The sequence below is a fragment of the Lissotriton helveticus genome, chromosome 2_2 (genome assembly GCF_964261635.1).
Source record: "Lissotriton helveticus chromosome 2_2, aLisHel1.1, whole genome shotgun sequence".
NCBI classification, from domain to species: Eukaryota; Metazoa; Chordata; class Amphibia; order Caudata; family Salamandridae; genus Lissotriton; species Lissotriton helveticus.
Window position 1 is genome coordinate 418,057,273 of NC_136060.1, and position 13,185 is coordinate 418,070,457.

The following is a 13,185-nucleotide window of genomic DNA, read 5'->3' on the forward strand; positions in this document are numbered from 1 at the left end:
CCGCATCTTAATACACACACCCTGCCACTGCAGGCTGCGTGTTTTGGTGCAGAAAAAAGTGAAGAGTCAACATGGCACACATCTTTGTGTGCCATGCCTGTAATCCATTGTCTGAGGCCTAGGGTAAGTCATCCCTCTAGCAGGGAACGCTAGCTCTAAGGTGAGGGTATAGTGGCATGCTGTCCCTGCATTTTGCTGCCCCCAGCAACTGGCTCCCACTGGTTCTGGCCCCCATTTTGGGTGGGAGAATCAGCGGGGAAACCAAGCTAGGTGTGCCCATCTTTGCCAACCCCACCCCTCAGGTGGGGGAGGCAGGTGAAGCCCACATCTCAGTCCCCTCCATCTTGAGCTGAGGGGACTCTGCCAATTAGGAGAGGCTTATGCCCCCTCCCACTGGAAAGTGGCATAATAGGGGGTATACCCACCCCCAAGGAAGGGGCTCATTGGTCCTGACCTGCACACCTCATCAATGCCCCTAAATTGAGTATTTAGGGGCAACCCTGAACCTTGCCTTCTCATATTCGAGGAAGAAAGAAGGACCGAAGAGCCATGGTGACCCCGGAAGAAGTGTAGGACACCAACTGTCTTGGCCCCAGTCCTACAGGCCTGTACAGTCTACGACCTGCCTACAGATAGAACCCCGGAGAGTTCAGCAGCCAGCAACTCCCAGAGCCCAGAGGAGCTGCCCTGCCACCCTCTTGCAGACTCTGTCTCGCATCAGCACTGGACTTGCTCAAAACTAAGACTTACCACAGAATCTGGATTCCACCGACTCCGCAATTCTGCACCCGACGCCCCCGGACCAAGTTAGAGTGGCTCAACCGCACATGGAGATATTCCCAGCGATCATGGTCTGGGATCTGGTGATCACCCAACCTCCCTCAAGCCTAACTGCTCGCCCACACAACCACAAAGAGAGCTGTTGGTACTTACCTAATGTAGCCTCTGCTATACCTATGGGAACTCCCTAGACTCTATAAACTCTATACCTCACTTTGGTATAATATATACAGAGCCACCTTCCTACAAGATGCAAGAGCTAGTCGAGCATCTTTCAGAGGAATATAAATGGAAGGAGGAGGAGATAGTCACAGAGGGGAAAACTATCTCCAAAGCCGCTATCTGCTGTGCCCTCAAAGTGGTGGAGACACCGCATCCCGGGGCATCAATACCAGTGTCCTCATCAAGAGGACCTGCTTCGCTCTATATCTCAAGCTTCAAGATGGATTCAGAAACACCTGTTGAACCTGCACTGCAATGAGGAACATCTGTCTGGCCCGCAGGTTGATCAGATGTTAGAAAAAAATCGAATAGGACGTAGATAAAACAAACTAGGACGCATGAACAAGTTCACTTGTGGGAACCCAACCTACAAGTGCATTCTTTCTTTATCAGTCCATACAAAACTCCCCATAGTGCGAAAAACAATGTAACATGGATTCTGTACCCATGCAGTATAGCACTGGTAAAAAGCTAAATATTTTTTGCCAATGCTGTGCAACATCGAGGAGGAGCCTAGCCCGCAACCATGATGGCCGCCTGAACCCTCGGCTCCGCCGACCCTCTCGTTTTTACCCCGTGTTGCGGCTCATCCTGCAAGTTATCCTGCTCCATACCCGCATTTTCGGATCCGGGAGGTGTTTCTGCTCCTGACGCTGTGCTTTCGATGTGTTCCCGGTGGGGGAAGAGAGACAGCGCCCCTGCTCCCTCCTTTGGCCCTATGGCGGCGACCGGGTCTTTCTTCCTCGGAGACGGCCGGCCATGATTGCATCGCCAGCGGCCATCGTAACTACATCGGAGCCGCCCGGCGGGGGTGTGCTGTTTCTCTGTGCTATCCACCGCGGATATTCCGCCTGCTCCGCAACGCTTTATTCTTCAGGGGCAAGACGGCTGTGAGTGTTACAGTATCTTCTCCCCAGCTCGTACGAGAGTTTTCCAGCTTTCTCGTTGCCCAGCGCCTTGGTGTGTGCCATCTTGGGTCTCTTCCCCGACTCCAGCATTTGCCGACCCCGGGTTGCTCCTGAGTATGCGAGCGTGCCCCGTCGCTGCCTGGACTCGTTTGGGTGTCGGAATGGAGTGTGCTGCCCCTGTGCCTCTGACTTGTCATTATTGTACGGAGTTGCGACCTGATGACCGGCTGCCCGCAGGGGGGGTCGCCGGCCGGTCTTATGATCTCCTCCATATCTGTGAGGCTGGCATGCAGGGTGCGGCTGCTTCCTCCTGTCCCGGGGAACTGCTGCGGATTTGCGATATTGTTGGGGCGCTGGGTGAATTGCGAGATGTTTTTCGATGTACTGCCCGAGAGCTGGAGGACCGATTGGATGCCCTTTTGTCTGCTATGCCCTCGGCTGACCACGTCTGCTCTCATGTGCGGAGCACTATGCCACATCCTGCTGCTGTTTGCCATGGATTGACTGACCGGACGTCTACGGAGGTACGAGAGCTACCGAACCCCGCTCCTGTTGTGGAATTGGATACTATGTTTGGGGAGAGCCTTGATGTTCCGGGACTTGCGAGTTGGCTGGGTGTTCGTATCCGGGCGCTGTGTCCGGCGGCGCCTCAGTGGTCTGATGATGTTTCTCGCCGCCTTCTCCTGGGACTGTATTCACTTCTTTGTTCGGCCTCTCCCGGTGGATTGTTGTTGCTGAGTGTGGGACCCTTCTGTGATGTTGTGACATGCACGGTTCCGAGTTCTTCAGACTTTGGTGGACGGTCTTCTATCCTGCAATGGTCATCCCGTCTTTCCGCTCTATTAATGACGGCCACTATCCAGCTGGACCTTGTTTGTACGTCGGACCGTAAGGGGCAAGGTTGATGAAGTTTCTCCCTGTGATTCCTGAACTTGTGTTGCTGGGACTATATCGTACACGCGGGGATCCTGTGTTTTGATTCTATGTCGGGTTGGGGGTCCGGGGATGGCGGCCGCGTTTATGTATGCTGGTTGTTTTGAGTATGTTCGTTAGGCCCTCCTCTGATACGTTACTGTTTCTCCTTTTCTTCTCTCTTATTTTTCTTCTATATTTCGGGTGCTCTTTTGGGGCGACAGGCACACTGTTAGGGGGGGGGTGGACCATAGCCTCTGCATGTGTGTAGGGTGGGGGGTTGGGGGTAGGGTTTTCTTTTGTCCGCTTTTGTTTCTATGGTACCTTATTTTTCTTTATGTTCTCACCCTTTTCTTTTCGCTTTTTCTGGGTCGGTGGGATCGTTCGGGATTAGATGGGTGACGCTAGGCGTGCTATGTGTAACTGGTGCCTATTTATCCTTTAGTGTTGTTCTTTAGCCGCCATTTTGATTAGTTCTTATTGCTTGCTCTGAATCCTTCGGGTACGCGTTGCCCACCCTTATCTTCGGTGACCTATATGTGTTCAGATCCTTCTCGATTCGTATGCTTTTCTACCACTTAATTATGTCACCTTTAAAAATGAACCTTAACTTCTCCTGTTTCTCGGTAGCGCCCGCTTATTTGCAGTAATTTGGATCGTTTGTTATTATTGTATTCTGTGCTACTGAGTTGCGATAATTTTGTCTCATGCTCGTATATTTGTCTCGGCCGGCCGGATGGTTGTAGGCCCGTATCTGTTTATGATAATGCGCAATAAAGGTTTTCAAAAAAAAAAAAAAAAAAAAAAAAAATGCTGTGCAACATCAGCAAAAAAGAAAAAAAATGTGTAGATGTCAGTATCCGATGGCCTACCCACAGACTTCTACACCACATTTGATTCCCTCGGTGCTACAGAATTGCTCACATTAAATAACTCGGTCAAAACGGCTAGTAGTCTCCCTGCCATACTAGGGAAGCACTGGTCACGTCGACCTTGAAACCAGGGAGAAACCCTTCTGTATTGTCTTCAAATAGACCGCTATCAATATTAAATACAGATTATAAAATACTAAGTAAACTGCTCACAGAAAGATTGCTGCAGCTGCTACAGAATTGCTCACATTAAATAACTCGGTCAAAACGGCTAGTAGTCTCCCTGCCATACTAGGGAAGCACTGGTCACGTCGACCTTGAAACCAGGGAGAAACCCTTCTGTATTGTCTTCAAATAGACCGCTATCAATATTAAATACAGATTATAAAATACTAAGTAAACTGCTCACAGAAAGATTGCTGCAGCTGCTACCTGTGCTAGTTCATACAGACCAAAATGGGTTTCTCCCCTCCAGAAACACATCCTTAAACCTGCGCCTATTATATCAAATAATGGGGCAATGCCCTACCTCTTGGCCCCACTCTGTCTGTTTTTCTGTAAATATAGAATAGGCATTTAACACCATGCCATGGGACTACAATTATTCTGTTCTGAACCAGTATGAGCTAGGTCTTGACTTGATAAGTTAGATCAATTTGCTTTACTCTGAACCCACGGCAAGGTAAAATGGGAAGCCATGTCTCGGAGGCGTATGAGATCACCCCAGGCACCAGACGGGGTTGTCTGTGGTCCCCCATCCTTTTTAGGTCTCGCGCCTGCGATGCATATGGCAATGGCGGTCACGTGTCTTTTCTTATGTAGCGCGCGGCCGCCTATCTCAACGCTTGTGACTGTATGGCTTCCACTGTGAGCTCCGCACTGAGCCTTGGCACAAAACAATTAAAAACTATGGCACAGCGAGGACACCAGCGTCACAGGCAGGAAGCTTGCACCACCCATGGGGCACGGACAGATACCGTGCAGCCTCCTAACTCAAAGCTTGTGACTGTAAGGCACCCACTGTGAGCTCTGCACTGAGCCACGTATGTTTAATGTATTTGTTTAGTTATATACATTTTTTATTATTTTTTTGTCTTCGCCACAGCATTCTTTCCAGTCTTGTAATTACGCACATATCGTTGATGCACACATCAATGGATGCGTTGCTTGCAAGTCATTCCTCTAATGGAAACTTTGCACAGCATGTTTGTGTAGGTCTAGGCACCGACCCCGACGGACATTGTAAACATCCTACCATGGGTGAGCGTGTAGCTAAAGCCCTCCTCCCAGATGTTTTGAGGTGAGGAGAACAAAAGCAGGCAAAGGAAAGAATGGTGAGGGCCCTGTTCTTTGAGTACTCCTTCCGTATCTAGCTCCCTCACCTGTACTCAGTTTCATCTCGCTTCCCCACTACTTTAACGTTTTTTTCTTTTTACTGGATTACCGGTCCAGGCACATATTAGGAGTGCTATTGTTTTAATGAATGGCGAGTACCGAGTTAATACATTTTTTTGTTTATCGCGTGCCGCCTGGCTCCTGTTTGCCACGTTCATTGGTAGCGCCTAAACGCCTCCCGATGCTTATTTTTTGGGGGCAGTTTTGTATAGTGTTCCCTCACCTCCCCCCCCCCCCCGCCCCCCGTTTTTGCTTTCATATACAGTCACCCTTCTTCCCTCATCGTCGTCCCCCTCCCCCAGTAGCATGCCTCCAGGACAAGAGATGCAGTAGGTATTGGATTTTGGCAGCACATTAATCATGTACATCATATGGCTTAGCGCGATAGGCTGAAAAACAGGTACTTGTGTGGGGTCTGGACATTGTTGATATTTCATTTCCGCTAGGGGAAGGTTGTTGACAAAGTTATTGGAATTGGAAATTGTTACTAGCCATAATATAAGTTTTCCTCAGCATCTGTCATCTAGAAATTGTTATTTCAAATGTGACTTAATCCAGCACTGCTTTTGAAGTGCTAGTCCTGTCCCGTTTAAAGCACAATAACTGTGCTAAAAATTGCCAGGCGTTACATTAACGGACTTGTGCCATGGAAGTAGAGCGAGCGAGCTTCTAACTGCTGCATTGCCAAGTTAAAGGTACAGGGCTGGCTTTAGGGGTGTGCCTGCACTGATTTTGGTGTGGGCGCTGTCTTTAATAAGCATTTGCAATGCAATAGCTCTTGCATTTACGCAAGTTTAAGCTATTGGCATTGTAAATAACAATGTCTTTTATGTTTATTTATGTTTTTAAAACGGAAACAAAAATAAAAGGCATTGTCATTTGCAATGTCAATAGCTCAAACTCGCGTAAATGCGAGACCTATTGCATTGCAAATGCTTGTTGCTCTAGCACTTGAACCTAGGGGACGAGCTAGGGATTCGTTTAAATGGAAAAACGCATTTTGTCTCCTGACTATATGTTGCTGCATGTATGAGCCATCCGCTCCACCTTGACACAGGGCGACGAGATTCTCAAACACTTCAAGGACATATTGGGATTAGCAGTTAACTATCCAACATCCTGTGTCTTCCCTCTGTGTAAATCCCAACTCATCCTGGGGGGGAGGAAATAATTTTTGTGAGAGTCCCAAACCTTTAAATATTTAGGAATCAATATTTACCATGAAGAGCAGGATGTGCAGGAGTGTAACCTGCATCACGCCATAAAATCTCTGCGCTCTCAGGTATTCTTCTAAACCCACTATAAGATGGAAAATAGATCTTTTGCAACCATACAGCTACGCCGTCTGGTGCGCTTGACCTAAAAATGAGAAGAATATGTGACCATGATCGGTGAAGAGAAACCTAGTGAAGGAACAAAGAGCGCAGAAGTGGGAAGGGAGAAATTGTAATGACAGAGGAGCATGACTGTGACTGCCCTCCCTTCTTCCCAGTCACAAGAAACCGGAAATCTACAGGTCATGAAGTATAGAACTTATTTTACTCAAGTTACTAATCTTGATATTGTGAGTACTGGCAGAGAATGTCAGGGGGACATACAGTAATTTCCGTGGAGTTAGCTTGGTCGTGCTGTAACGATTTTCCTCTTTGCAGTTGTGCAGACTTCTCGAACAGTATTGGACCCCTTAAGTTTGTTGCGAACTCACCATTGCTGCCTTGTTTCCTTCTGCAGAAACATTTTAGAAGAACTGCAGTCCCAGAGCAGTGACAGCAGCGACAGCAGTGACAGCGAGAGTGACCGTGAAGAGAAATCTTGAACCAGTATTTAATATGGCCCAATTAAGGACACAGATGCTGAATGCAAATATTTCACGACAGTCTAAATGAGCTACATGAAAGACTAGGCTCTTTACTACACTTTTTGTTCTCCTTGCCTAACCTGATGATTGTTGGCTTTGACTGTGCCAAATATTGGGGGTTGGCAGTACCCATGCAAATAGTGAATTGAAAATGTTTTTTAACATTAAACAAATAATTCACTCGTCAGCCTTAACTTGTCTATGAAGTCACAGCTGTGTAAGATACTCTGTGCAACAGCACTTAACGTAGGCTGCATTCTCTTGCAACTGTCATTAAGCAACGTTTGTAATCTACGGAAAATGTAACCTGCTCTGTGTTAGAACAATATATGTGCAGATTGTTCTCTATATAATTATGTAATTAATAAATTAACTTTTATATAAACTTGTCTGATTTCTGTAGGTTGTGTGCAATGCAGTGAAGTGTTATATTTTTTCTGAAGTCTTTGTGCTACTTGAAGCGGGTGTCTGATAGCCATTTGCTCGTTCCTACACTTCGCCCGAATAATTGGAGTGCGTTTTATGGTTAAATTTTCTTTATTGGTATTGTTAGCATAGAGAACAAAATACATCAGAATTTCGAGGCCCATTGTCTTCCGGAACACCGTGCATTGATTGTATATCAACCTCACAACTCCCCCTCACCCAAAACCCCGGGCAAGATCATGACTGTCACAAGGAAAAACTGTCCTACGATGGAGCTCCTGAGTGGTGATAGGAAGCGCTTCAGGCAGGCGGTGAAGTCGTAAGTATTTTGGGCAGGTGAGTTCATAAAATTCTGATGTCAACAGCGTCAAGAATGGACTACACAACTTGAAAACAATGCACCCTGGTAAGCTAGCGTGAGGGTTATGTGTTCCATCCCTATTATGTGCCATAGACTGTGTAACCAACTCAGGTATGTGGGAACATACCACGTACTCCAGTGGTCAAAATATTCTGTAAGGCTGCCCCTATGCCAATCCAATATGTCTGTCTCGACACGATTTAAGGGGGAAGGTGAGAGCGTTGGGCAGACCCAAGACAATATTAGCAGGGAATCTGAGGAGGTCTGTGTCAAAGTGAGTATCAGTGTCTTTAAGTGCCTGTGACCAATAGGTCGTGAGTTTTGGGAAGTCCCAGAGGATGTGTAGTAGGGTGCCAGGAGAACCGCATTAGCGCCAGCACTCTGGGGATCTGGACGAGTTACATTTGTGCAATCAGTGGGGCGTGTAATACCATTAGGTGACATTTTTCGTGGCTACTTCGATGTTATGTTATGGGCAGTGTGCCATGCATGATAATAAATATCTCCCCACTCTGCATCGTGAGCTCTCTGCCTATTTCTGACTCCCAGCGCTTCTGGCTCGTAGATTTTGTGACCTCCGCACTGGGGCCTATCTTCCGATATTGTTCTGAAACAAGGCGCTTGTCGGATGTCTTAGATAGCAGCCAACGTTCAAAAGATGTGAGTTGCCGTTCAGCTCCAGTGCGGACAGACGGGTGCATCATCCAACGTTCCAACTCTGGGAGTGCATAGGTTGTGCATGGGGACTTGAAGGGTATCAGGCCCTCCAAATCAAACAAGTGGCCAGTGGATCTACAGCCTGCTTGGTTCCAGAGGTGGAATGTGGGATTGTGAAGGCCCAGGGTAAAGTTCAGCTGCCCAGCTATAGGTGTCAGCGGAGAAGGGATGGACGTTAGGCCGCCCCGTACTGCCAGTCCATCCCAAACGGCCAATGATCATTTAGTGATGGGAGAGACAAAAAAGGGTTTTGGAGCAGGCTCGCTTGGGAAGAACAGGAATTCTCCACAAGGCCTGTCCCGTCTGTGTCTTATTCATAAACAGCCAGCGCTTCTCTAACTCTTCGCGTAACCCTTCCACAAAGACCCTGAGTTGGGTAGCTTGGTAATAGCGATAGAGATCCAGAAGTCCTAGATATCCTTCTGTTGGGGGTCTAAAGCTAAGGTCTCTGAGTAGGCGAGGCCGTCTGTCCACCCATTCAAATCTATTTAGCTCCTGCTGGAGGGACCTCCATGTCCCACGGGGCGGCAGGGAGAACTTGTAAGAGGAACCCGACCCCAAGGAGGATAATCATTTTAATTGCTGCAATTTCCCCCAACCAAGATAGCGAGTAGGATTAAATCAGACTTCTCTTGAATCAAGGTCCAAGGTCTGGTAGTTAAGGACTACCATGCCGGCGATTGTGGGTATGATATGAAGGACCAGGTAGGGATTAGACTTTGGGGCCCATTGAAAGGGCAAGGCTCGCTGCAGGACGTCTAGAGTTTGGCCGGAGGGCCCAGTTTAAGGGCCTGTGATTTGTGGATAGTTATCTTGAAGCCAGCTGCCAGGCTGAAAGCCTCCAACTCACTTAGAAAGGCTGGTAGGGAAGTGGAGGGCTCCTCCAAGGATGCTATGACGTCATCTGCATATAAGCTTATAGGGGCAGATGTATCAAAGCAATTTTTAGTCGCAAACGCTGCGTTTTGCAAAAAAGCAGCGTTTGAGACTAAAAATTCGCTAAACGGTATGTATGAAGGAAATTGCATAGCAAAATTAAGGAATCGCAAAATTTGCGATTCCTTAATTTCGCGTAAGCATTTAAGGAATCGCAAATTGCGATTCCTTAAATGCTATGGATCAAGCATTCAATTATTGCGATTTCTCCTTAAGAAATCGCAAATTACCAACAACTTCAAGTTGGTGGTAATTTGCAATTTCTTTCACAAATGCACTTTTTGGCATTTGTGAAGGTGCCATATGGCGCACATACATGCTCTTAGGGCCTGTATGTGCGCCATATGTGCACACATGTAAATTTCAGGGGTGCATCAGGGTGTCCTTATGACACCCTTGCACCCTTGAAATTATTCTCAACTTGCGATTCTCAAATTGTGAATCGCAAATTGAGAATAACTTCACATTCATTCCTATGGGCCTCCTGGCCCATAGAAATGGATGGGAAATTATTTCTTAATTGCGATTAGCAATTTGCTAATCGCAATTAAGGAATTTTAAGAAATCACTAAAAAATTGCAATTGTTTTTATATACGTACCATTTTGCAATTCGCAAATTCCGATTCTCAAAAAATCGCTATTTGATAATCGCAAATAGGTATTTTGGTACATCTGCCCATGTGTTGCTCTCCTCCAAATTGTATCCCTTTTATCTGAAGGTTAGTGCATACTCTGAACCATGGGCTTCATGTAAAGAGCGAATAACAGGGGTGATAGCAGACACCCCTGCCTGGTTCCTCTGCCAATGTGGAATGGGGTAGGGGAACATTCATTGACACGGTTCCTCATACCAAAGTTCGCCAGGGTGGCCACTAGGTAGGGCCAATGGACCCTGTTGAATGCTTTCTCAGAGTCAATGGCCTTTGAGATTTGTCTACAAGATGGAGCATTCTGCAAGTGTTATCGCTGCACTGCTGTTGAGGCACAAATTCGGCTTGATCTGGGTCAATAAGGCCCGGAAGCAAGGGATTGAGGTGGGCGACTAAAATGCCCATGAAGAACTTAAGGTCTGTTTACAAACTAGAAATGGGTCTATATGAAGAGCAATGATTTTTGTCCTTTCTCGGCTTGTGGATTACATTGATTGACGCCATGAGCTTGGAGGAGGGAACTGAGAAGGAATCCCCAATCACGTTTAACAGTCCGGTGACGAGAGGTACTAGGATTTGGTAGAAGGCCTTGTAGAAGGATGCAGGAAGACCATCCGGACCCTGGGATCTGGAGAGCTTTTGAAAAGGCTATGCTAGAGATAACCTTCACAATTCATATTGGTCAGTCTAGCTCAGATGCCTGGTCAGTTGTCAAGGTGGAGGTACAGGCTTCTTTGAGGTATGCTATAACAGTATCGTGCTGGAGGTCCTGTGATGTGTAGAGTGTCTGGTAATAATCGTGAAAAGTCTCTACTATGTGTGTCTCGTTGGTCCACTCCCGACCTTCAGCACCCACCACCTTTTGAACTTCCGCCTCTTGCCACTGAACACGCAGCCGGTTAGCTACGAGACTGGATGCAGCCTACATAAAACCAGTGTCGGAGCTGGAGACCTGCATACTCAGCCCTGTCTATGTCTATTCCCGCCAGCTGGGCTTGAGTAGCATCAAAACTCTGGGACCACCCGTTCTATTGTGTGTTCACTCAAGTTCTACGACTTGGCGGGTCAGGCGCTCTCTCTTGTCCCGTCAAGTCTTTGTCTGCGGATGCTATGGCAATGAACTCCCCGCCTTCAAGGCTTATCATGCTAACTGTAAACGGGCCAAAGCTGCTTACATTACCTCTACCATCACTTCAGTGCAGAATTGTCCTCGGACTCTTTTTGCCACTGTTAAGAAACTTACAGGTGCTGACACTGTTCCCGCGTTGCCGGCTCTAGATGGCATACACTGATAACATTGCGGACTTTTTTGTATCGAAGGTTCAGGGCATTCACCAATCCCTAGCTTCTATTTCACCTTCTATGGATTCTTCCTTGCTTGGCTTCTGTTGTAATGTCCCTGCTCCTCCCACTGAGTTTCTGTACAACTGGAGATTATTTGATGATGTGTCTTTTTTATCGTGCCTAAAAAGCATTAGGTCAGGCTCTCCTCGGGACCCTGTCCCCATGAAGATACTAAAGCAACTCGACCTTGAACCACGTAGATTTTTAATGAGGCTACTCAACATCTCCCTCAGTGAATCGCGTGTTGAACAGGTTTGGAAACATGCCATGGTCGTTCCCTTACAAAAAAAATCTGGTGTGGACATTACTAACCTGGCCAACTTTAGGCCTATATCCCTGCTGCCAGCTTGTTCTAAAATACTAGAACGCCATATTAACATCCAGCTAAATGAGTTTGTTCAAAAAACAGGATATCTTCATCCATCCCAATCAGGCTTTCGTGCCAACTATTCCACCGAATCCGCACTTCTGGGGGTGACTGAGCGACTCCGACACGGTATCGATAGCGGTGAGACCTTTGCGCTTATCCTTTTGGATTTAAGCGCGGCTTTTGATACCGTGTCGCACTCTATTCTACTGGAGTCCCTTCACTCCCTCGGTGTTGCTGGATCTGCGCTTGCCTGGTTGGCCTCATTTCTTAATGAGCGTACATTCCAGGTTTTTTCAAACAAAGCTGAATCGGCGATCTGTCCATCTGCGTACGGCGTCCCTCAGGGGTCTATATTGAGCCCTTTGTTGTTCAATATTTACATCAGACCCCTTGCTTCTATCGTTGAGGACGCCGGTCTGTCCATATACTCATATGCAGACGATACGCAGATTGTGTTTTCCCTGTCTGGCAGCAGGGTCCAGGATACCTCTGCCCTTAAAATCGGCCTCTCTCGGGTAGCTGCCTGGATGCAGGCTAATCTGTTAAAACTTAACGGTGAAAAGACCGAGGTTATTATACTTGGCAAACACAAAGATCTGTGGGGCTCCAGACACTGGCCCAGTGACATGGGTCCATTGCCTACCCCCGTGCCAGTTGCTCGTAACCTCGGCTTTCTAATCGACGAGAAACTCTCGATGCGACAGCAGGCAACTAAGGTCGCTGCAATCTGCTTTAACACCTTACGCTGGTTGCAGAAGATCCTATGGATGTTGCCTGAGTCCACTCGTCGAATGGTTGTTCAGGCTCTTGTAATGTCCCGTATCGACTACGGTAATGTGCTTTATTTGGGAGCCGATAAAGCCACTATGAATGTTCTCCAGGTTGTACAGAACTCAGCTGCCCGCCTGTTGTGCAATGTCCCACGAAGAATGTCTGCTACGCAAGCCCTGTGTGACCTTCATTGGTTAAAAATTCCCGACCGCGTGGCTTTCAAAACTTTGTGTCTTCTGTTCAAGATTCGCCAGGGCTCTGCCCCCACTTATCTGCACAATCTTGTTCAGGATTACCAGCCCTGTCGTCCCCTCAGGTCATCTAATCAAGCCAACCTTGTAGTTCCCAGAATTCGTTTGGCAAAAATGGGAGGCCGCTCATTTGCCCATTTGGGGCCGAAGATGTGGAATGCTCTTCCGCTGGCGCTAAAAATGGAGACTAATCTTTTTGCTTTTCGCAAAAACCTGAAAACTTTGTTGTTTAACTGATCACGGCTCTGTGTATTCTTTATTCAGCAATCACCTGTCTTTTCTTCTTCAGTCTGTCCCTGGCGCCGGGAAACCCATTACGGGTAGCTGTGCGCAATATAAATTTAATAAATAATAATAATAATCCCATGGAGTGGAGATTGAAACATCAGGGGTATCATTAATCGTCAGATA

The 13,185-nt window shown here is 47.2% G+C and overlaps 1 protein-coding gene across 1 annotated transcript in view; it reads left to right on the plus strand.

Annotated features, from left to right (window-relative positions):
* The window catches only part of PTCD3 (pentatricopeptide repeat domain 3), a 154,892-nt gene extending 147,560 nt beyond the window's left edge, over positions 1-7,332 (plus strand). The window contains exon 24 of the mRNA XM_078678661.1: positions 6,821-7,332. Within this exon, the coding sequence (XP_078534787.1) occupies positions 6,821-6,905 (85 nt within the window). The 3' untranslated portion in view covers positions 6,906-7,332. The remainder of the gene's footprint in view (positions 1-6,820) is intronic.
* The last annotated feature ends 5,853 nt before the right edge of the window (positions 7,333-13,185 follow it).